The sequence below is a fragment of the Pecten maximus genome, chromosome 8 (genome assembly GCF_902652985.1).
Source record: "Pecten maximus chromosome 8, xPecMax1.1, whole genome shotgun sequence".
In the NCBI taxonomy this organism is placed as follows: Eukaryota; Metazoa; Mollusca; class Bivalvia; order Pectinida; family Pectinidae; genus Pecten; species Pecten maximus.
This window is the reverse complement of record NC_047022.1, coordinates 17465242-17486939: the sequence shown is the minus strand read 5'-3', so window position 1 is coordinate 17486939 and position 21698 is coordinate 17465242. Positions and strand designations below refer to the sequence as shown.

The following is a 21698-nucleotide window of genomic DNA, read 5'->3' as shown; positions in this document are numbered from 1 at the left end:
TCAAATCACAATATGCATAACTAGGCACCAAGGGGAACCTACATATGAAATTTCAGAAAGATCCCTTCAGTACTTTCTGAGAAATAGCGATAACAAGAATTGTTTACGGACGGAGGGACGGACGGAGGGACGGACCACGGACGCAGGGCGATTTGAATAGCCCACCATCTGATGATGGTGGGCTAAAAATCTACATGATATTATCAATTTCAATTCTAAATCATTTTTGCCATTTCTTCTAGTTCTAGAAAGTAAACATATCAATACACTGATGATAATGAACTTCATGACGATGATGATGAGCATCAAAATGATGATGATGATGATGATGATGATGAGCATCAAAATGATGATGATGAGCATCAAAATGATGATGATGATGATGATGAGCATCAAAATGATGATGATCACAAACAAAATAATAAGGAACCTTGAGCTCTTGATGCTGATGATGATGATGATGATGATGATGTTGATGATGATGATGATGATGATGATGAGCATCAAAATGATGATGATCACCAACAAAATATGATGATGAGCAGCAAAATGATGATGATCACAAACAAAATGATAAGGAACCTTGAGCTCTTGATGATGATGCTGATGATGCTGATGATGATGAATGATGATGTTGATGATGATGATGAGCATCAAAATGATGATGATCACCAACAAAATGATGATGATGATGAGCAGCAAAATGATGATGATCATCAACAAAATGATAAGGAACCTTGAGCTCTTGATGATGATGCTGATGAGGATGCTGCTGCTGCTGATGAGGATGATGATGATGATGATGATGATGAATGGCTTCAAGGTGTCAAATCAGTCTAGAAACTAACCACATACAGTTCCCTGTAGCATAAATTGATAAGAATTAATAGCTGATATGATGATAAATATAAATAAATTCTTTTGATTATGCTGACAAAATATTTTGTTAGATGACTTGAGGCCACATTAACTTATGACCTTGAGCGAAAATCAATAATATTCATTCTCTCATTAAAGGGAAAATAAACCACAAGTACTGTTATAATCAGTGACAATTGAAGCTTCTGATATTTTGTAGTAAAAATGTACAATTAAATGTTAAAAATTTGATAAAAGCAATCGCTTTACAGTTTTTCCCCTTATTTAACGATCAAGGACAGACGAGGGACATTGCCATCCATGGCATAAAACATTTAAATTTCAAATTCGTTTTGTAATTTGAATGTCCAGTAGGCTGCTTTCAGGTCTAGGACAGATTTCTCTTGAGCCAATTTCTGTTGCTCCATTTGTATTTTCTTGGTTTCCTCCTCAATGCGCTTAATTTCCAGGGTTAATCGTTGGTTGTCTAGCATCAAGTTTTCCTCAGTAAGTGATGCTAGAGATGTTTTTTGTTTCTCTGAAAGAAATATATTATACAGTCATACCTAATTTAAATCAAAATCTTACAATATCTAAGATTCAATATATCAGTAACATCATCATGGCAGCCATTTTGTGAACAATTTCATCTTTTGTCTTGGTTGGAAATCATAATCTGCATAGAATGACAGTTTGATGATATTGACCGACTCCAAAGAGCTGAGGTTCAGGCCCCAAGTTAAGTGGTCATATATGCAAATTCCATGTATGTAACTTTCTACAACTTCCTTGTTTGAATCCAGAGTTACTGGAATCAACTTTTATTCAGTCTTATATCTGCATGCCAGATATTGGATAAGATAGCTTTATTGATTTTTGATACTTTTAAATTATGGGTTTGAAAGTATATCTTCCAAGCAAATGACATTAAAAACAAACTTGGGCAGTAACAAGATTATAAAGTTTCTTTATAGAGTTTTAACAAAGGATTACTTCAGTTTGATATATATGGATATCTATTGACCTACATCCTTTGGGTGATGTCACCAGAAAAATTTAAATTTAATTAAAACATGAACAGTCATGCAATGAAAGAGTGCCCTAATACCTTATAAACAAGAGGCCGAGAGGGCCTGTAATGGTCACCAGGTTGGATTTAGTATTAATTGCATAAATCCAGAGAAGTTGTTACTCAGTATTACAAAAGAGACCCTTTTCGGCCCCGTCGCTTAGGCTCCTGGGGGTTCAGCCGTATCATTTGTATAAATTTGAATCCCAACCAGATAGGGATGCTTCCTGCCAATTTCTGTTAAATTCTGAACAGCAGTAAAGAAATCAGTTGTTGACAGACGGACACCACTACATGGCATAAACTCACCTTGGTCCTTTGGTTTCATTCTTCAGACCTGGTGAGCTTAAAATTGATACAGTTATTAAAAGCACTTACTTTTTGTTGGCTCATTAATGTCTGTGCATGCATCTGATGTTGGTAATATGGCTGGAAAAGATGGTGAAATATTTAACATGACTGTTATTACTACAAATTGGCTCGTATACAGTATTGTGTCTTTTTTTTCATAAGTTGACAAGTGAAAATTCCACGGTGCAGTAATAAATACACTCTCTAAAATATGCTGTTGAATCTGTTTTTAAACAAAATTTTACAATGAAAGACAGCTAGATGTATTCAAATCAAACAGAAACAGTGGACTTAAAACTGTGAAGTGTTTGTTCAAGATATTATATTGGTACATGTAATACAGAAAGAAATATTCAATTATCAGAACATTCTTGGATTGAAAGAATGACTTTACATATTAAATTATCAATAAATCAATAAGTACTTACTACTTGTGAGCTCATAAGTGACAGGGCTTTGGATTGTGGTTGAAGTACACTGTGTACAGGATAATGTGGCTGAAAATTAATGGGTGAAAATATTAATAATCTCATGGCTATCATTAAATTCACACTCTAAAATATTTGTGGAATAATGTTTCTCTTAAAACTGTGCAAAAAGAAGGCTAGCAAAAACTATAAATTTGGTGACAATTAATGCACAGTTGTATTTGAGAATGGTTGCTTGCCCAGTGACAAAATGTTTGTGATTGTCTCATTTTCATTGGCAATTACTAATATCATGAAGTACACTGTAGTTATATAATTGTCAGCACAAAATTCACAGTGCATATTATCTCGGGTACATTCAACACTGTAATAGAATGTTGTCAGTTAATATAAATCCCACCAGACATTTGATAGCAAAGAAATGTATCATGTTTATCAACATGTATGTGTTGAAATATTCATTATTAAATGTCACCCTGTTCAATTCTAATTCCATGGTTAAAGAGTTTTTTTATGCTAATTTTCTAATGTCAGTATCCACTTTCAGTTGAATATTTAATAAATATACTAGAGATCACAGCATGATCTACTGGGCCAACATATGACTGATCTCTTTTCTATTCCTTCCTCTTGAATTTTTGAACATAATAGGTAACCTTACATCTGAAACTTGGGAAAAAATGAAGGACTTTTTGAGAAAAAACAATAACTCTAAAACTAGATTGTTAAAATCAAATATGGCCACCAGTTGACCTGTCTGTTATTTTTTTCTGATCTACATTACCCATGTACTGTATGTTGTTCATCATCAACCAATACACTATATATATATATATATATATATAATGTATAGCTTAGAAACACAAATGACGAAGGAAGACAACTTTTTGACTCGTGCCCTGACCGGGTCTCGAACACACGATTGTTTTGATGCCATTTTTCTCCATTCATTCATGATTTATCATATTTATTCAAACTGAAATCAATTCCTAAATATATTTCAGAATATGTCTACAATTTACCTTGACAATCAGATGAGGTGTAGTCTTCCCTTTGAGTTTCTGTCACAGTTATAGGTTGGACTGGCAATACTGCTGAGTTCAGAATTAAATAAAAATTAAATTAGTACACCAGTTTGTACTTAATATACAGCACATTAGTTCGTACTTAATATACAGTTTAAACTATTTAGAATATATTGTTATATTTTGTATAAGGAATGATGCTCCTAATAAGCTTGTGACAACTTCATTAACAAAAAAAAGGTCACCTCTGTCCTACACTGACCAAATCACTGCAAAATTGTAATATAAAGTCTCTTTAACTACACTGTAATAATGACATAGCTTCTTTCTATATATGCAAATACCACACAAAAGGTAAAATAAAATGCATGCATCCTACCACAGACAATACCACACCAGGATAACTGTAATAACTGTACAATGGACTTACTATCACTATCTATTCCATTGGTAATGCCTTTCATTCCAGGCCTGGTTCCAGTGGCAGCAATTATCAGCTCCTCTGCTGGAGAAGGACTTTCCGGAGGAGGTCCACCACCAGTTGCCGGATACCGGCATCCATCTAATTTTGCCTTTGCTGATAATAAAACCAAAAAGAAATATCAGATACATGAAATATATGTGGTGCATATACACTAATAATATAATGCCTAGTTTAAAAAAAAAACCAAGTGTACATGTATATACAGATGTAATTATAACTAATGACCTTCTGGTATTCTGTAAAATAACTTCCAATTATTTCACTATCTATAATAATCATGAAATTATTTTTCAAATACTGCAATCTCAAAACTAATTTAGGCCTAGGCTAAAAATAATACCTGTGTTTCCACTAAACTTGTACTTTTGTGCCTACACTGATTATTTTTTGCCATTTTCAAGGATGACTAACAAAAAGATTTCCCTACCTACCTGTACCTTATTTTTATCTGGCATGTTAACAGAAACACCTGTTTTATTTTTTAGCTGAAGCATACATGCAAGTGATGTTTCAAACATTGGAATAAGGTGATAATTAATTACCTCTTTGTTTGGTGTTAAAATATTTCTTTTTTACGTCTTTCGTTTCTCTCTTACATGTCTGGAATTGTCTACAATAACAAGCATTTTTAGAAATTTTCATGTTAATCATTAAAGATGGATTAACTCAGGAAAGTCTGTAATACATACCAACACTACATACTGTAATCATGACTGGAAATTACTAGGCTTTTCTTTACAAAAATCCTTCAAAAAAAGTTATACAACATATTGTAGTTTAATTCAGGCTGTCCTCATAATGACCAGAACACTATATAGATAAGGTCATGTCCACTGGATATCTTAATTGGCCTGGGTTAAGTGGGGTTAGATGGAGAGAGAAAAAAGCCAGTAAAAATGAAAGGTACCCAGGCCACCAATACAATGGGAGGCGGTTTAATTGGACATGTATGTATAGTAACATCACTTATCACTGTATGAATGGGCGTTACCATTATCTACAGATACAGGAAAAACAGTTAGTCTCATTTTCTTTCAAGATTTTAAACAGCCCCCATGTAAAAACTGACATTTCTTGGGTACTAAGACTCTACAAATATATAGGTTATTATACAACTGACAAATACAATAAGTCCGTGATTATACTGAGGTCGACGTAACAACTGAATATAATGTAAACAATAAACAGCTGATCAGCAATCATGCAGGCTGATCTAAAAATTCGAACAGATTCGTTGACATGGTAGACGCATATTGACGTTATATTCCCTGGATCAGCTGAAGATGTTACGATTCCATCGCGTTGGCCTAATGGATGTATATAGTCATACTAATAGGCTAATGTGAGCAACATAAGACAGCGGCAAAAATCTAAAAATAACATCATTAGAGCTGACGTCACAGTGCACCGTGGGTAGTACTAAAATCAGCAGCAGGCGTCAATAAGATAATACAATCAAATACATGAAGCCTAATCGTATGGCTACTGATTGATTCCGCAATAGCTGTAAAATTATATATCTTCCCTGCATAAACATACCACTATAGTATCAATTTTCAGGGTGATTGCTTTCTGTTTTTTTTTTGTTTGTTAATATCATACTTACGAATTCAGCATCTCCGTTATTTCATCCCAAGTTCTTTTTTTCTTCTGGGATATTTTTTGTGAACCTGGTCCGGACAGTGATCCAAACAGTACATTCTCGTTTGAATGTACTGCTTGGATCAGTGTGGCCTCTTCAAGGGACGTCCATGTGGGTTTTTTCTTTTTGGGTTCCGCCATTCCGGTTGCGGTATTTAGTCGTCTGCTCCGAGGACAGGTGCGCGTATTCCCGCGATACACGAAACGAAACTCCAAACATTAGAGAGTTCTCTTAGTTACCGTACTCAGCTGAGAACGTTCTCAGAAAGTTTGATGAATACGCTTTTTGAGTACGTTCTCACCGGAGTACAGAATTGAGCATGAGCACAAAATTTGAGTTTGAGCATGAGTACAGTTTCATGAATACGGGCCCTGGACGTTATTTCACCAAAAAGAACCTTAAGAGATAGATGACATACGGTGCAGACACTAGTTTTATCAACAATACTACCATATATGTTAATAGCATTTACATCCATAATTCCCTATTTCATTCATCAATCGTTCTCTTTTTACAACCGTCTTCGATCAATTTTGTTTCTGAACTCCGGATTGCTATATATAGCTTACAAGGGCACCATATGATCACGAATTCATGTGATTCATTAGTGGCCATCAAGCTAGATATTGGTCTAACATACACTGAATACGCAATGTGTTGGTTAAAGATCCGTTACTAGGTTTTTAATTAACATACGATATTTTATGATTTGGAGATTTGTTTAAGATCTGGCGGATTGTTTCTAATTTTTTTATTTACACTCTTTACGTTTGGAAAAGGCCCAATTTGTTGGTAAATTTACTAATAATGTACGTGTAAGTAATTCACATGTATATGCATCGCGTCCCTTGTTAGTGATTTAATTGCTATTTCACTATTAAACATTCCAGCTTTCACTGTTGTGTGACAGATTAACCTCTGCTATAATGTGCTTACAAACAATTCATGCAAGTTTGTCTCCATGTTAATACATATTTCTATGATCAAAGACTAACACAACAATTGTATTACTTATCACATTTCCTCTGACATGTAACGTGATGGCCGAGTGCTTAGAAATAGTTACTAAGGCTGCTAGTTTATTGATAATCCACAAAAACACACATCAATCTTCATAAATAATAACTTTTATCTTTTATGTTTTTATCATAAATGCTTTATGCTAATATTTAACTATCACTTCACCATGAATATTTCCAACGAATGATCTTATAGGATCTAAACGTTTTATTTGGATGGCTTATAATATTTATTCTTAACGTTTAATGTTCAACTGTACGCTGCAGGGAGGCGAGTGCTTAATCATTTATCTGGTGGGCCTTGAGGTCAAAAACTCTGGCACTTATATAGCATATATACATGTATACCAAGCATCCTCTCCAATTCTGATTTTGACTTTAACAAAATGTTTTCATGACCACATGATATCCATTAAATTAATCATGTGTGTACATATGACTTGTAATAAATGTACCATGTTGCGTAGAGAACTTTATATACTGTACATAAGACTGATGTTCGATCCAATTGTTTTATCAATAATTAAAGTATGTTGAAATGAAAAACTATCTCTTTAATCTTGGCTGTATATAATGGTGTCAACAGTATTATTAGCTCACCGGTTACGAGTAACCGTGAGCTAATGCTGTACCCCCGGCGTCGGCGTCTGCGTCCCACCCTATACTTGTTTTGTTTTTGGGATCAGTTTTTGGAAAGCTTCCAAGTCCAAAAGTATACACCTCACACCCTTCTAATTTGGTTTATACACTCATAAGAAGTCTAGGACTAATGTTATGGAAAATCATGCAGAAAAATAATTGTGATTGGTTTCGTATTTTATCATTTTGTGGTCTTTTTTTAGCACCAAAACCACTTTAAAGTTTTGGGGATCAGTTTTTGGAAAGCTCTTAAGTCCAAAAGCATACACCTCACACCCTTCTAATTTGGTTTATACATTTATTATAAGTCTAGAAGTGATGTTATTGCAAAATCATGCAGAAAAAAATTGTGATTTTGTCGCATTTTAACATTTTGTGGACTTAACTTTTTTAGCTGATGTTGATGGGTTGAGGGAATGTTTTGGTGACTTAACCGTCTAAAATATTTAGTGCAATTCCCTACTGAATGGGCAAACACTCGTGGACAGTGTCTATACCTATGCCGAATTCGCTGTACATACGAGCATTTTATCTGTATTACATACATGTTTGTAGAATAGGATTTCCGCATCTTAGGAAGTAATTAAGAGTTGTGCGATATAATTCAGGTAATGGTTTTATGTTCATGTCACTTTTAAGCAGTAAAATGTGATTTGTATGGCGAAAAATCAATATGGGTACTGTGGTTACGGTTTAAGAGAGCGATGGAATTTCGGTTAAAACGTTGTTTCATGAACGATTCTAGATGTCTATATTGAAATGGCGAAGAAAAATCAGGATTGTGGTTAAAAATACAGCCTAGTGACAGAAACAGAGACTTAAAATCATTTACTTCAAATAAGTGATGTATAGGAAGTTAGCATATGTATCACCTAGTATATAACATCATTAACCATGCTGGCAACCATATCATCCTGTACCGACTCCACCACGGTTTCCGCAAATTAAGATCATGCGAGAGTCAGCTTTTAGATTTCCGAGAGGATGTTTCACAGACTCTAGATGATGGAAAGGAGAGCCATGTCATTTGTATGGCCTTCTCTTAGGCGTTTGACAAAGTGAATCATACTCTACTCTGTCACAAGCTTAGATACTATGGAGTAAATGATAAAGTCAACACTCGTATAGAAAGTTTATTATCAGGCAGAGAGCAGTGTGTGCTTGTGAGTGGCCAAAAATCTGAACCCGTCAAAGTAACGTCATTGGTGCTACAAGGTTCTGTCATCTATGGAACGCCAAATTAACATATATTCAATAAATTGAACCTATCTTCAAATAAATGAAGATAGGTTCAATTCAATTAGAGATAGGTTCAATTTAATTAGAGATATGTACAATTCAATTAGAGATAGGTTCAATTCATTTAAAGATAGGTACAATTCTATTAAAGATAGGTTTAAATAAGACTAATTGAACCTATCTTCAATTGATTTGAACCTATCTCTAATTGAATTGTACCTTTCTCTAATTGAATTGTACCTATCTCTAATTGAATTGAACCTATCTCTAATTGAATTGAACCTATCTCTAATTGAATTGAACCTATCTCTAATTGAATTGAACCTATCTCTAATTGAATTGAACCTATCTTCAATTACGAACAAATAGGGGAAGGGACGAATTAAAGATAGGTCCAATTGAATTGAAAATATGTTTAATTTAATTAAGAATGTGTTGTATTTGAAGATAGGTTGAATTCAATGAGAGATAGGTTTAATTAAATTAGAGATGGGTTCAATTCAATTAGAGATAGGTTCAATTTAATTAAAGATAGGTTTAATTGCACAAATAATTGAAGATACGTGCAATTAATTGGATATATGTTAATTTGGCGTTCCATAGTCATCGGCCCATGTCTTTTCCTTCTCTGTATAAACGACATCCCAAAAAAAATCATCTCTACTGTTCAATTTTTTGCCAACGATGCCTTTACGTATCTTACAGTGAGTTCTAAATCAAATGCAGATAGTCAACAGAAAGACCTTCGACAAGTCGTCACACTGAAAAAGTCGTTGGGATATGTCATTCCATCCCACTCCAACAAGAAAACCCCAGTGCAGCTCTCTCACAAGCTACTTGGAAAGGAACTCAATAATGTTACAGAAGCGAAATACTTCAGAGTAACTCCCAAGTCAAATCTCAAGTGGGCAGCCCAGAAACATCAAAATAGGTTCCAAAAAAGTCAAAATGCACGCATACTTTCCTTAGTCAGACCAACCTTTTTTTATTTTATCAATTTTAACCAGCATTTTAGCTCCCCTCTTTGCCAATTATCTTTCATTTGTTGAAGTTGAGCAATATCCTATAGATATAGACACCTTAGAACTTTCAAAGAAGGTAAAGTCATGGTTCTGCATGATATCGTGCTCATTATCAATGGACTTTTGCAATGACGTCACAAATGCTTGGTTTAGACAGAAAAAAATCTCACATCAGTAAAGAACGGGTAAACTTCGTCATGAGTGCGAGAAAAATAGCAATTCAACCATTATATTGATATTACTTATTAATGCATTTTGTTACATATATTGCCGTAAAGGCACCAAAAACAGGATTATATAACATATACCAGAAATTGTGAGATAAATAAATATACTTGTAAGCATTTTACATGCAAAGTGTCGAAATCCCAATGCTTTCTTAAACCATAAGTGCTAAGCACGTTTACAAGTCCAAGACCGATTATAGACTAATATATTCTCTATATATTAGTCTATAATCGGTCTTGGACTTGTAAACGTGCTAAGCACATATGCTTAAAGCATAACCCCTGTACCCTCAGATTCTTCTAGATAAAAGTCATATTTTACCGCTTAAAAGCGACAGTAACATAAAATCAGTACTTGAACTCTCCTCACTTCCTATATCAGATGCGGAAATCCTATTGTACAAACATAAAATACAGATATATTTGAAGAAAATGCTCGCATGTATAGCGAATTCAGCATAGGTATTGACACTTGCACGAGTGTGTTCGTGGAATGTAACGTAATCAGAAGCTTTGACCAGCGAAGATGTTTCGGTGCCGACACCCCATATCCCACAATACAACATCCCCAATTGTGAGGCTGCACACGGTGAATTTCGGAACGCGAAATGAGTAACATGCTTTACGGTTTCTCTCTCAATCCACGTTAAAACTGAACTGTTCTCATTATTCATTCGTATTCTATTTTTTTCTGTCGATTTCATTGTATTTCACTCATCTCCTTTAGGAGGAAAAGTTTGATGATGATGATGATGATGAAAATTCACCTAAATATGATATCAATTTCACATATTACATCATTTGAAACGAACACCCGTGATCTTTACCAAAAGGTCTAACTTATTTAACAGCACTGTGATTAGGTATCTGCTTCAAAAAGTCCATCACAAAATACTGGATTCTCTTCCATACACAACTGTTGAATGCTGGGCAACTTTGAACCTTTGAAAATGGCCCCAATCCAGGAATTAAAGGTGCGACGGGGTTAAAGAAAACTTAAACAATTATTGACTGATAAATCACAAAAATATATATTGATCAAACAGTAGGCTTTCTCAGGAATCGATTCAATCATCAAGCAACAACAACATACATTGTAGTAATGAATGTTTATCAGTTAAGAGTTCAAATATCTCACCAGGTATATCATGTCCGTGAGAGTATCACCTTTCTACGGCTGATCCTAAAAAACTTCTTGTGACACGATTGTTGATTCAAAAGACAGCCCAAACTGTACGACCGATCATCCCTTAAGGGTTCTGGAATAGTGATGGGAACTTAATAATAAAGTTCTACTTTCAAAAGGACAGAAACACATTGGAGAAAAGTACGAGTCATTTCTATGGCATCTTCTAGAAAATATTAAAACAAAACGACGTGGGAAGCGAGATAAGGGTGTTGTTCTCCGATACCATCTTATCTTCTTTTCTAGCGCCTTTTTACTACAAGGTGATACCTAATTACCTAATTATAAGGTCATAGCAATACCTCAAGCTCTGAATAACTCGACCGGATACGCGAATGGGGTCAAAGACATATTCAATATATCTGTAACTTCAGAGATCTTTATACTAAATAGGTGTTTTGAGCCAAAGCCTCATTCTAGTTTTGGCAGTCTATTAATTTAAAAGTGGGTTGTTAGTCAGAATCATTTCGACTACAGCACCGGGACCAGGGATACTTGCAGGAACCAAAATCATTTCTGTATAACTATATCAATTAGATGGGGCAATACACTTGATTCCCTTATGCTTCTAACAATGGGTTGTCTATTGCACCAATTAACTTCTAATAATAGATTGTCTTAGGGCAAATTCACAATAAAGCTCTCTTTATATCTCTTGTAATAGGTTGTCTTTGTGCCAATCCGTACACATCTCTTTATATCTCTCACAATTGTACAGCAAAACACACTAAACCTGTTTTATCAGTAGTATGGAGTTCTACAGGCCCCATGCAGCTTTATCAATATCTTTAAATTAAGAATTTTCATAGAAAAGCATACCAAAATTCAAGAGAGATTCCATAACTTTTCCCCCTTGAATCCAATAATGCATTATTATGAAAAATTTTAAAATAACTAAAAAAATGTTCCTAGGTAATTTGAGGAATGTTGATGAAACGGGATACATCCATAGTGGATCTCATTTGGCCATATGGACACTCAAGTTTTCCATAACTCTAATAGTAGAATGACTGCATGGTCATATTCCTAACTAGATTCACTGTTACTAACCGTAGAGTTATACCTCTATATCACTCTTAACTCTTTTTTCTCTCATTAAATTACCGAAAATAGAGGCAAGGTTACTCATGATATTTGAGAATACATGTATCCTTTTTGTTCAGATCAATAAATCAGAGATCATTCTTTTTCATCATTCTCATTTATTCAATCATGTTTTTATTGATACACAACAGTATCTCCCGGTGAATAAGGAATACTTGCACTCCTCCCATATTATCTTACCCAACCCTTTTGTGAAAGAGAATTCCTGGCAATCCATAATGTTACAGAAGAACTAATCACCCCCCACCCCCCCACCCCCAACACATAACACTTTTATTCTCCAACAAAAAGATAGCACTACCTTTCTTAACAGACATAATTTGTCTTTCACTAGAAGGCATAATGGCTTACAGGTGCTATTAACAGTGTCAAATACACGGCAATGCATCAATAATTTCAAGTGTGTCAACCCTTGGTAAAGTGAAGCCTTGTTCTGAATTGCCATGTTCTAATAGTACCAATCTACGCATTATCCAGTAACAACTGTATATATAGAGAATACATGGTCATGTGTCTTAAAATATAAGCTGTATTTCCGTCACTGCCATTATACAGCAAAAATATATATTCTGACAATGCGGTGGCAGTTTTTTGCCACCTCCCCAGTAAGATTGTCATATGAATTGCTTTAAGCAGTCATTGATTTTGAATAGACAGACCTCACCAGACCCGGACAACGAATCTGAAGTTATGCATTATCTAATCTCTTTCACACAATGCCTGATTTGTTTGTTTACCTCGTGCATATAATAAAGCCATACCTGGCTAGCATAACCTCTGGGACTTTGCAATGTACATGATGTAAGCACAAACAAATCAGGGTACTGTGTAGAAGAAATACAATAATATTGTTAGCATACATATTTAAGTGGTAATCTTATTTTAGCGATTTTTACGTTAAAATCATTCCTCTGTATTATGACTGTGCTAATTACAGTTTCTGAGTATTGCTTTCTAACGCAAGCATTTTGGGTATGCCATTTCACCATTGCTTAAATCCATATCAATTCAATTGATATTCAAAACAGTACATAGCCTCACTTCGTTAGTCTAAGTTCCATCATGTCTGTTTGCTCAATGTAAAAGTAGAGAAATAACACATATATTCATAAATAAGTTGGATCAACAGTAAAATCAAGACATCAAACAATGCATACATCTTCAATAAAGCATTTGTGTCATCCAACAGCTTTGCTTATAAAATGTGAAAGGATCACTATGCATTCATTGATTTATAAATATAAATTTAGAAATAAGGGAGATAATTCAATATTTTAACTGAATATATACCATATACATGTACATAATATTGCCTTCCTCACTCACTTCAAGTTACCCTTAAGTATGTAAATTAATGAGATGAATACAGTATCATAGATAAAACTATGCATTTACACATTTTCTCTATAAAATCTTATTGAATGTTTAATGAACTTTCCTATACATATTCTGTATATTCAGATGTCAATATCCATTCTTTACATGGTAGGAGTGGAGGGCGTGTGGAAAGGAACACAGTGGGGCAGGGGAGAAGATATGTTTTCAGTACAAAAATGAAACCAGAAAAAATAAGATATCTTCTTTGTGTTCCCAATCACAGAAAATCAAAACAGTTCAATACTGAAAATGGACCAGAATCATTTATACAGAGAAGATCAATACCCTATTATATAGGTAAAGTATATAATAAACAATCAGTTTAGTCACTGTTAAACTACATACATGTATGTTTAAAACACTTGAGCTATCACAGAACACCTTTATGCCTTTTTCATTAAGCACAAAATTATTTAAAATAATCTGTCCTAGGTCCATTCCCAGGGGTCAAGAGTTTGTGATTGAGTTGTCGTTCAGGTGTTTTAACCTCCATTTCAGTGACTTGTACAGAGCCAGAAGCTTGTCGTCCGAGACTAACAAAGACTTGCAGTGGTAACTTTGTGCCCTGCAGAAGACAAGCAAGTGAAAATACAACATCTGTTTAAGCATGTACAACAACAAAGTGTAAACAGCAAACATGATGTTTATATAAGCAGCAAAAAAACAATTCTCTCTGTCCTAGATAACACATGGCAAACTACTGTATAAGACCTCTGGTTCTTTTGGAACTTAAGAAAAAAATATTCTGAAAGTTTTTAACATATTTGTCAGTTAAATTATTGTCAAAGGAGATTCTAACTAATTGAGAACTGTGACCCTGAAAATAGGTCAAGGTCATTTATATGTACAATCTTCATTATTATTGCAGCACTCTGACCTAGGTACCTGCAGACATTAATTGATAAAAGATTTTTGAAGTGTTCTTTTTATAAAAAAACAACAAAAAACCCAACACTTTTTACCTCTGTGACCTTGAGAATAGGTAAAGGTCATTTATACATATGTATTGGGGAAATTTAATGTTCTCTTCCCTAAGTATCTCACGGTCAAATATCTGTACCAAGTTGCTTACAGTTTTCTATGATAAGTTAAAAGTTAACAGACAGATGGACAACCACACCTTAAACATACCATAAACTTGCTGGCACTTAGATTTTATCTGAGCTACCAGTAACAAAACAAGGTCAGTCAGGTCCTTACCTGAGAATTGCTTTGCACTGTTTGATGTAGCCTCTCTGCATCAAGCTCTGTGCAAAGAAAATTTTACATCTGGCACTCATGACAGGATCTCCCATCCGTTCTGCTAGTTTCAGTTGCTGCAATGAGATCCTCCCGGCTTCCTCTGCCTAAAAAAATACACATTTTGTTATAATATAGACACATTTACTACAAGACCATGAGATCTGTAAGCAGTCATCTATAAACTATATATATGTTTCACAATTAAAAAATACAATCGTATATAATCTGAATATGACTAATAATATAAGGATCACCACATTAAAGTTCGATCATTTTTTTTGGACAAATTTGTAAGTCGTTTTTAAAAATTAATTTTTAAACACAAATCCTTGTGAATAAAAAGCATGCTGTGTTAAAAAGTCTACAATATTTTGTTTTATTGCAACTGAGAAATAATGATTGATAACAGATCAGATCAGGAGTGCATTGTGAGACAAGACATTGATACATACATGGTGTTGGAAGTAGTCTCCAAGTGAGGAGTACCCTCCTCCAAGGGTTGACAGCCAATTCATGGCATCATCAAGTATTACTCTCCTCATCATCTGACTCCCCATCCGGTAATTCCTGATAAAGATTAGAGATATTTTAGGCTATAATACAAAATATGTTAATAAAACATAATTGCCAAACTCAGAATTACATGTAAATATAACTTTATTCATTTTACAACAGGTATATCAACTTATATTAATCACACTTGTTGGCCTGGACGGAAGCATGTGGGGTCTTACTGTGGGAGGAAACCGGAGTACCCAGAGAAAACCTACGTAGTCTGGAAGGTGATCTCCTATCTTCTGATGTTCAATCTGGAATCAAACCCCGGCCACATGTAGGTGAAAGGCAATTGAGCCACCACTGTTTCACCCAACCACTCAAAATCATATTGCGGAAATTACAAAGTACAAGGTATTTTTCTTATTTTTGTAAGATGAAAAAGTGGCAACCAAGGGATATCCTCAGTTTTACCGGGGTGAGATTTTCTTATCTCACCCTAGGGAAAAGACAAGCTACACATGCTCTTTGAATGTGCTCTTGTTCTCGATAGGGTGACGTCACTATGACCTGACCCGGAACATTTGAATGTTAAATATCAATATTATTCACAAAGGAAATTTAAAAATAAGTATTAATTATCAGAGTCAACTAAGTGTTTGGTGTTCTTTTTGACAAGCTAATCGAAAATTTATATTTTGTATGAAATCAGCATCGTAAGGTGTAAAGCGTCTGAAAACAGGGTAAGTGAAAAATAATCATTCACCCCTTTTTGGCATGAGATAGGGGGATCTCAACCCTCGGGGGGAGATTGTTAAGTTCCCGAACACTCGGCAAGCCTCGTGTTTGGGAATTTAACAATCTCCCCCCTCGGGTTGAGATCCCCCTATCTCACCCCAAAAGGGATGAAAGATTCTATTAATCTCACCCCAAATGGGGTGAAAGATTCTATTATTCTTTGATGTCGATCAAAGTTCAAAATGTAGGTCAGAGTGACCTACTTTATTTTGGTATACATGTATATATGACACACAATTCACCTAGGTAAACCTTTGACCAAAGTATAAAGTTCCAGGGACAAGTAATGTAGGAGATAGAGCTCAAGACAATTGCAAGATAATGTGCAGGACAGATGGAAGGATGGAAGGATGGACAGACACAATGCAAAACAACAGTCGCCCAGTTGGGAACCAATAAAACATTTTTTTTGTGTGTTCAGACTACACTGCCCTCCAAAAGTCCTGTTACAATTATTACGTAAAATTCAGCTAAGTTAATCTCAAAGTCTTTATTACAATTTGTAAGAATCACACTTCTTAGGATATTTTTGTTCATTATTTCAAATGTTCATGTTCATTTTACAACAGTGCATATGTTTTCTTACAATGGAAATCCTCAAAATGCAACATTTTGGAAATTTCCCACTTTGATTACAATTAAAATTAAAATTTAAATTTAAAATTAAAATCAAAATTAAAATTTCAAAAATGCATTTCTTAGATTTGTTTTTACTATTAATCGGTTAAACATATACTTTTATTTGTGTCAGTAAAAAAAACCCTATCTTTATTCATTTTTGAACATTATGGAAAATAGGACCCTCCATTCCCCCTCCCTGCAACTTCAAAGAAGCGAGTTATTTTTCAAATAATTTGCAATTGTCACTTACAAATGGATTATCTTACGGATATTACAACACTTTTTCTCAAATTTTGTTGGCTAGCCATTTGATTTAAACGTTCCAAGTGTAACAGAACTTTTGGAGGGCAGTGTATAATATTTAATAGGAAAGGTTATAAAGCAACATTATCAGGCAACATATCAAACTAAATAAACATTAGTTTTCATTTGTAACATATACAGAGAATCACCAATGCATCAATATTACCTATTGTAAAACATAAATAACCCTGACAAATGAAATTAATATCCACATATCAAATGGTTTAGTTATTGAAATTAATTGACAGGTACACAGATCTGTAAATATCCTTGTATGTAAATTATAAGGTATTGAATTCATGTTATGCTTGACCGATTAAAACCAATCGTTTAGTGCATTGATTTATCAGAGCACAATAAATATCCCTCCAATATTCTATCCTATGGTTGTGGGCTGAAAATTAGAAGAAAAATAACATCATCAGTGACAATTTTTAGAACGTAATTAATCAGAAATTTCTGGAAGTGTTCCTAAATCTTTTGCTTCAGCTAATTAATAGGCTATTTTTGTATAAAACCAATTGCAAGAAGTAGTTGATCTTATATTTTACTGACATATTCACTGGTAATTTACATGCAATTAAGGAGATTTTAAATATGTTAACAACCTATAATACTTGCTTTCTTCAGTATTGAAAATATTGATAACAAAGGCTAAGAAGCTTTAAGTGTAACAAGAGATCCCAGAGGGATCTTGGTGCCCACCATTGAATGATCTTTATAGGTTCCATGTCAGACTGATCTTCTCTCTATATTTCCCTTTTTCCTTTTTTTCTCTTACTTATCTGCTAACATGAACACACAAAACCTACATGTCAAAATTGAGAAACATCCCTCCAGTACTTTTTAATCAAGGGAAACCTATTTATGAAATTTGAAAAATAGCAATAATGGCTGGTCCCAAAATGAAATACTAGGGACCAAGGGGAACCTACATATGAAATTTGAGAAATATCCCTTCAGTATACTTTATCAGAAATAGCAATAACAAACTTCAATTGTCAAAATCCAAGATGGCTACCTGTCGGCCATATTGTTTTCCGATGGTCCCAAAATGCAATATGCATAACTAAGGACCAAGGGGAACTTACATATGAAATTTGAAAAATAATCTTTCAGTACTTTCTGAGAAATAGCCATAACAATATTCAATTGTCAAAATCCATGATGGCTGCCCTGTCGGCCATGTTGTTTTCCGATTGGTCCCAAAATGTAATATGCATAACTAGGCACCAAGGGAAACATACATACGAAATTTGAGAAAGATCCCTTCTGTGCTTTCTGAGAAATAGCGATAACAGGAATTGTTTACGGAAGGACGGACTGACAGACGGATGACAAACCATGGGCGCAGGGTGATTTGAATAGCCCACCATCATCAAATGTACTAGAGATGTGCACCGTACATAAATTTTCTAAAAAGGGCTAATAATGTGCTAGATTTAGAAAACTGATTATAATCCATAATCGATCAATGAGTTTCCAATTATCAATTCTGAAAGTGAAACCATTCCCATCACTAGTATCCCAAATCAGAATGTCTATCGATTAATCTAGCTACTTACCATGCGTAATCAATCTTCTGCCTAGGGTACAACAAAACTAATTTCACTACATAAGGCACAAGCACAACAGAATCAAAGAATTCACAAACATGAGAGTTAGTCACTGAATTTGGCACAATGAAGGGTTTAAATCTGAAATTCCTTGCCACATATTTCAGAAACCTTCTCCTAAATATCCGTGACCGTTTAAGTTCATAGGAAATACAAGACACAAGATGGGCATCAAATTGCAATGTTGCTTCTTTCACAGGAACAATATCAGAGAATGACAGTAGCGTTAAATCACTTGGACTCTGAAAAACGCTGTTAATGTTTTCACTATTTTCGTTGTTGGATACATTAGTTTGTGGTTTTGTACTTCCAGAGGATTTGTTGTTGTTTTTGTTTGGTGACTTTTTCTTCTGGTTTTGATAATTTTTGGAGTTAGGATCAAGTTTGATTAGACACAGATGTGTATGTTTCGTTGATGTGTCATACAGAAGTGTTATACCAACTTCCTTGTAGTCAATTAAGACAGGTGACAGTTCTCGAGAGAAAAAACAATATTCCTCCACAGAGTGATCTCCCCTGACGTATATCAAAACCTGTGACATCCTTCTTGATGAATTACGACCAAATTATCTGGTGTTATCTGTTAGGATTCTTAAGGTTTAGAGAACAAATTGAACTCGGTTTCTGCATCCATGTCACTGCAACAAATGGAAAATTGAAAACAATTTCATTTTAATGTAAACTCATTTGGCAAATATCTTTAACAATTCAAAAGTTATGGTCTGGACAAGACTGATGATTATATTTAATGTAAGAGAGGACAATAATAAACAGTTATACAGTATATGTTTCCCTTCATCGACATACACAAAATCATTCTGATTGATTATGGTCATGCAAGTGTAATTTACCTAGCTAGTTAATTCATACCATTCACACATGATACTCACTTTGTAAGGGAACTGTGCTATATTGAATCAGATCAATTTGCTAACTACAGCAACTACTTGGGCTAGACTTACTACTGGTACTAGTAACTCCAAGCTCCAGTCCCAATTTGACAGGACTCTTTTTGGTGATTATGACATATAACAAGTTTGTGCCAATGCATATGGATCTCATTTATATATGGAAAGGTTGCCAACTCAACTGTTCAAGATTGTCATGGAAATTTAGAACAGCAGCGAAAAAGATCAATATTTCACCTACCAATGTAAGTCAAAATATATTTTTTATATATTCATATCAAATTGTATTACGGTAACCTACGACAAGATGTCCAACTCTTTTAGAAGGTTGGGGTTTTGGTGTCCATCACCTGTTTGGTATAGGGCACTACTAGTCTGTCTATAGTCTAAACATACTCTCAACTGCTCGAAAACATCTGCAACAAAGTACTAATATATGTCTCTCAAAAGAACAAAAACATTTTTCAGAGGAACTGAAATGTCTACCAGAGTGTCGATCCTCTATATACTCCAGGGGTTCACATACACTACTGTCTTTACCAGTTAGTCTGAATGTTTCTGATTATTATCTTAATATACTGACCGGGACAAATGATAGTCAGAACTCCTTGTTATAGGAAAACTCCAAATTTCTGCAACATGGCCTGGCATGGGGAAGCACGTCATATGTGATTGTAACCCCTGGAGTATCAAGGAAGTGAAACGTCTGGGTACTGAAATGTCTGAACCTGTACGTATCATGCCTTTTCTGTGAAGGGAGTGGTTGGCTCTGTTTACTTTAATGTGAGAAGAATACACATGTATAACAATAAGAAACCCATTAATTAGCGAGAAGTAAATGTTGACCTAGTGTAATATAGATGTGGACATTGCAGGAGCTCCCAGATTGGTGTACCCATCTGTATTCGATAACGGTGGTGTGCAAAGACAATCACAGGCAGTGATTTTCTTACGCTAATTATACAGGGGCCTGTACCTTTTCTATTGGGAAAATATAGCCATATTTTTTTTAATTTCGGTAAAAATGTACTTTCTTCCAAGCTTAAAAATAATCATCAAGTCAATGGTTTAATATCATTTTCAAAATGCATTATATACAAATGTAGCTATGATCAATTAATTATAGCAATGGCTTGTGAAAACATGTGAAATGTATTATAATCCACATTTTTTCATATTTATTAACATACAAGGAAACTTACAATTTCTGATTGGGAAAATATTAACTAAAAATTGGGAAAACAAGGCAAAATTTCTTTAGGGGAAGGGGCCTGTATTCGGCCCCAAATCCATGCCAAAAAATTCACAGACAGGACACTCATTCCTCACTAGCCTGAGTTTCCTCTGGCCCTGACACCATGTCTGGTGTAGGGCCAGAGTGCACTACTATATGAAAAGGTGGAATTATCCGACACCGTTTGGTGTCACTAAGAATTTTGTGCAAATACAATAAAAGCGGGTGTGACATAACATATATGGATAAATGAGATATTTATTCACAGGCGTCTGAAGTTCTGACAGTAAACCGAGATATAATACCATATAGTAGATACTCTTATTTTTTATATGGTATTATATCTCGGTTTACTGTCAGAACTTCAGACGCCTGTGATTTATTTACCCCAGAACACCCATTTAGTCCAATCTAGGTGTTTTATTTCGTCCGTATAGACCCTCGCTTTACGCTATCATATACGAGTACATATAAATGATAATTTTATATGTACTCTTATATGTTATTTGTTTATAAAACGAGTCAGGCACCTGTGCCCTGGCCGTGCATTTTTTTCACTCCTCTTACAATATGACTGTATTAAACCTGCCTGTCAAGAAACAATATTTGACAAGGACCTCAATAAGAGGTAGCCAAGAAGGGAATGTCAAGTAAGGAACTGTTATGATATAACAAATTAGGCTATAATTGTTCCTATGTTTTTACCTCTCATCAACATTCTATTACTGTCTGCTTGACATCTGTTTCAGGAACGTGCTTCTGATCGAGATCATAAATTTTCTTGAAAGGAAAGCTTCAACATCTCACCAAA

General features: G+C 34.6%; 2 protein-coding genes across 3 annotated transcripts; both read right to left on the bottom strand.

The window, feature by feature from the left end:
• Positions 1-1075: 1075 nt before the first annotated feature.
• LOC117332633 lies at positions 1076-5599 on the bottom strand. 2 transcript variants are annotated; one of them, XM_033891614.1, is made up of 6 exons: positions 4758-5599; positions 4162-4308; positions 3729-3800; positions 2707-2775; positions 2306-2356; positions 1076-1396 (listed from the first exon to the last, which is right to left on the bottom strand). In XM_033891614.1, the coding sequence occupies exons 1-6, from the start codon at positions 4864-4866 to the stop codon at positions 1194-1196; spliced, it is 651 nt and encodes a 216-aa protein (XP_033747505.1). In that variant the 5' UTR covers positions 4867-5599; the 3' UTR covers positions 1076-1193. The 2 variants fall into 2 exon arrangements, with proteins under 2 accessions (XP_033747505.1, XP_033747506.1); XM_033891615.1 differs by having other exon boundaries at positions 3729-3797.
• Positions 5600-12545: 6946 nt separating this feature from the next.
• Positions 12546-21662, bottom strand: LOC117332631. Its single transcript, XM_033891612.1, has 5 exons — positions 21593-21662; positions 18695-19383; positions 15365-15479; positions 14871-15016; positions 12546-14235 (listed from the first exon to the last, which is right to left on the bottom strand). The coding sequence occupies exons 2-5, from the start codon at positions 19285-19287 to the stop codon at positions 14118-14120; spliced, it is 972 nt and encodes a 323-aa protein (XP_033747503.1). The 5' UTR covers positions 19288-19383; positions 21593-21662; the 3' UTR covers positions 12546-14117.
• Positions 21663-21698: the final 36 nt, after the last annotated feature.

Excerpts from the sequence above, each read along its gene's own strand:
- LOC117332631 (XM_033891612.1), bottom strand. The coding sequence starts at position 19,287 with ATGTCACAGGTTTTGATATACGTCAGGGGAGATCACTCTGTGGAGGAA. Across the intron at positions 15,480-18,694 it reads CAGAAGATTGATTACGCATG|GAATTACCGGATGGGGAGTC; the intron begins GTAAGTAGCTAG and ends AATCTTTATCAG. Across the intron at positions 14,236-14,870 it reads CAGTGCAAAGCAATTCTCAG|GGCACAAAGTTACCACTGCA; the intron begins GTAAGGACCTGA and ends TGTCTTCTGCAG.
- LOC117332633 (XM_033891614.1), bottom strand. The coding sequence starts at position 4,866 with ATGATTAACATGAAAATTTCTAAAAATGCTTGTTATTGTAGACAATTC. Across the intron at positions 3,801-4,161 it reads CAATGGAATAGATAGTGATA|CAGTATTGCCAGTCCAACCT; the intron begins GTAAGTCCATTG and ends TTCTGAACTCAG. Across the intron at positions 2,357-2,706 it reads CACTTATGAGCTCACAAGTA|CCATATTACCAACATCAGAT; the intron begins GTAAGTACTTAT and ends CATCTTTTCCAG.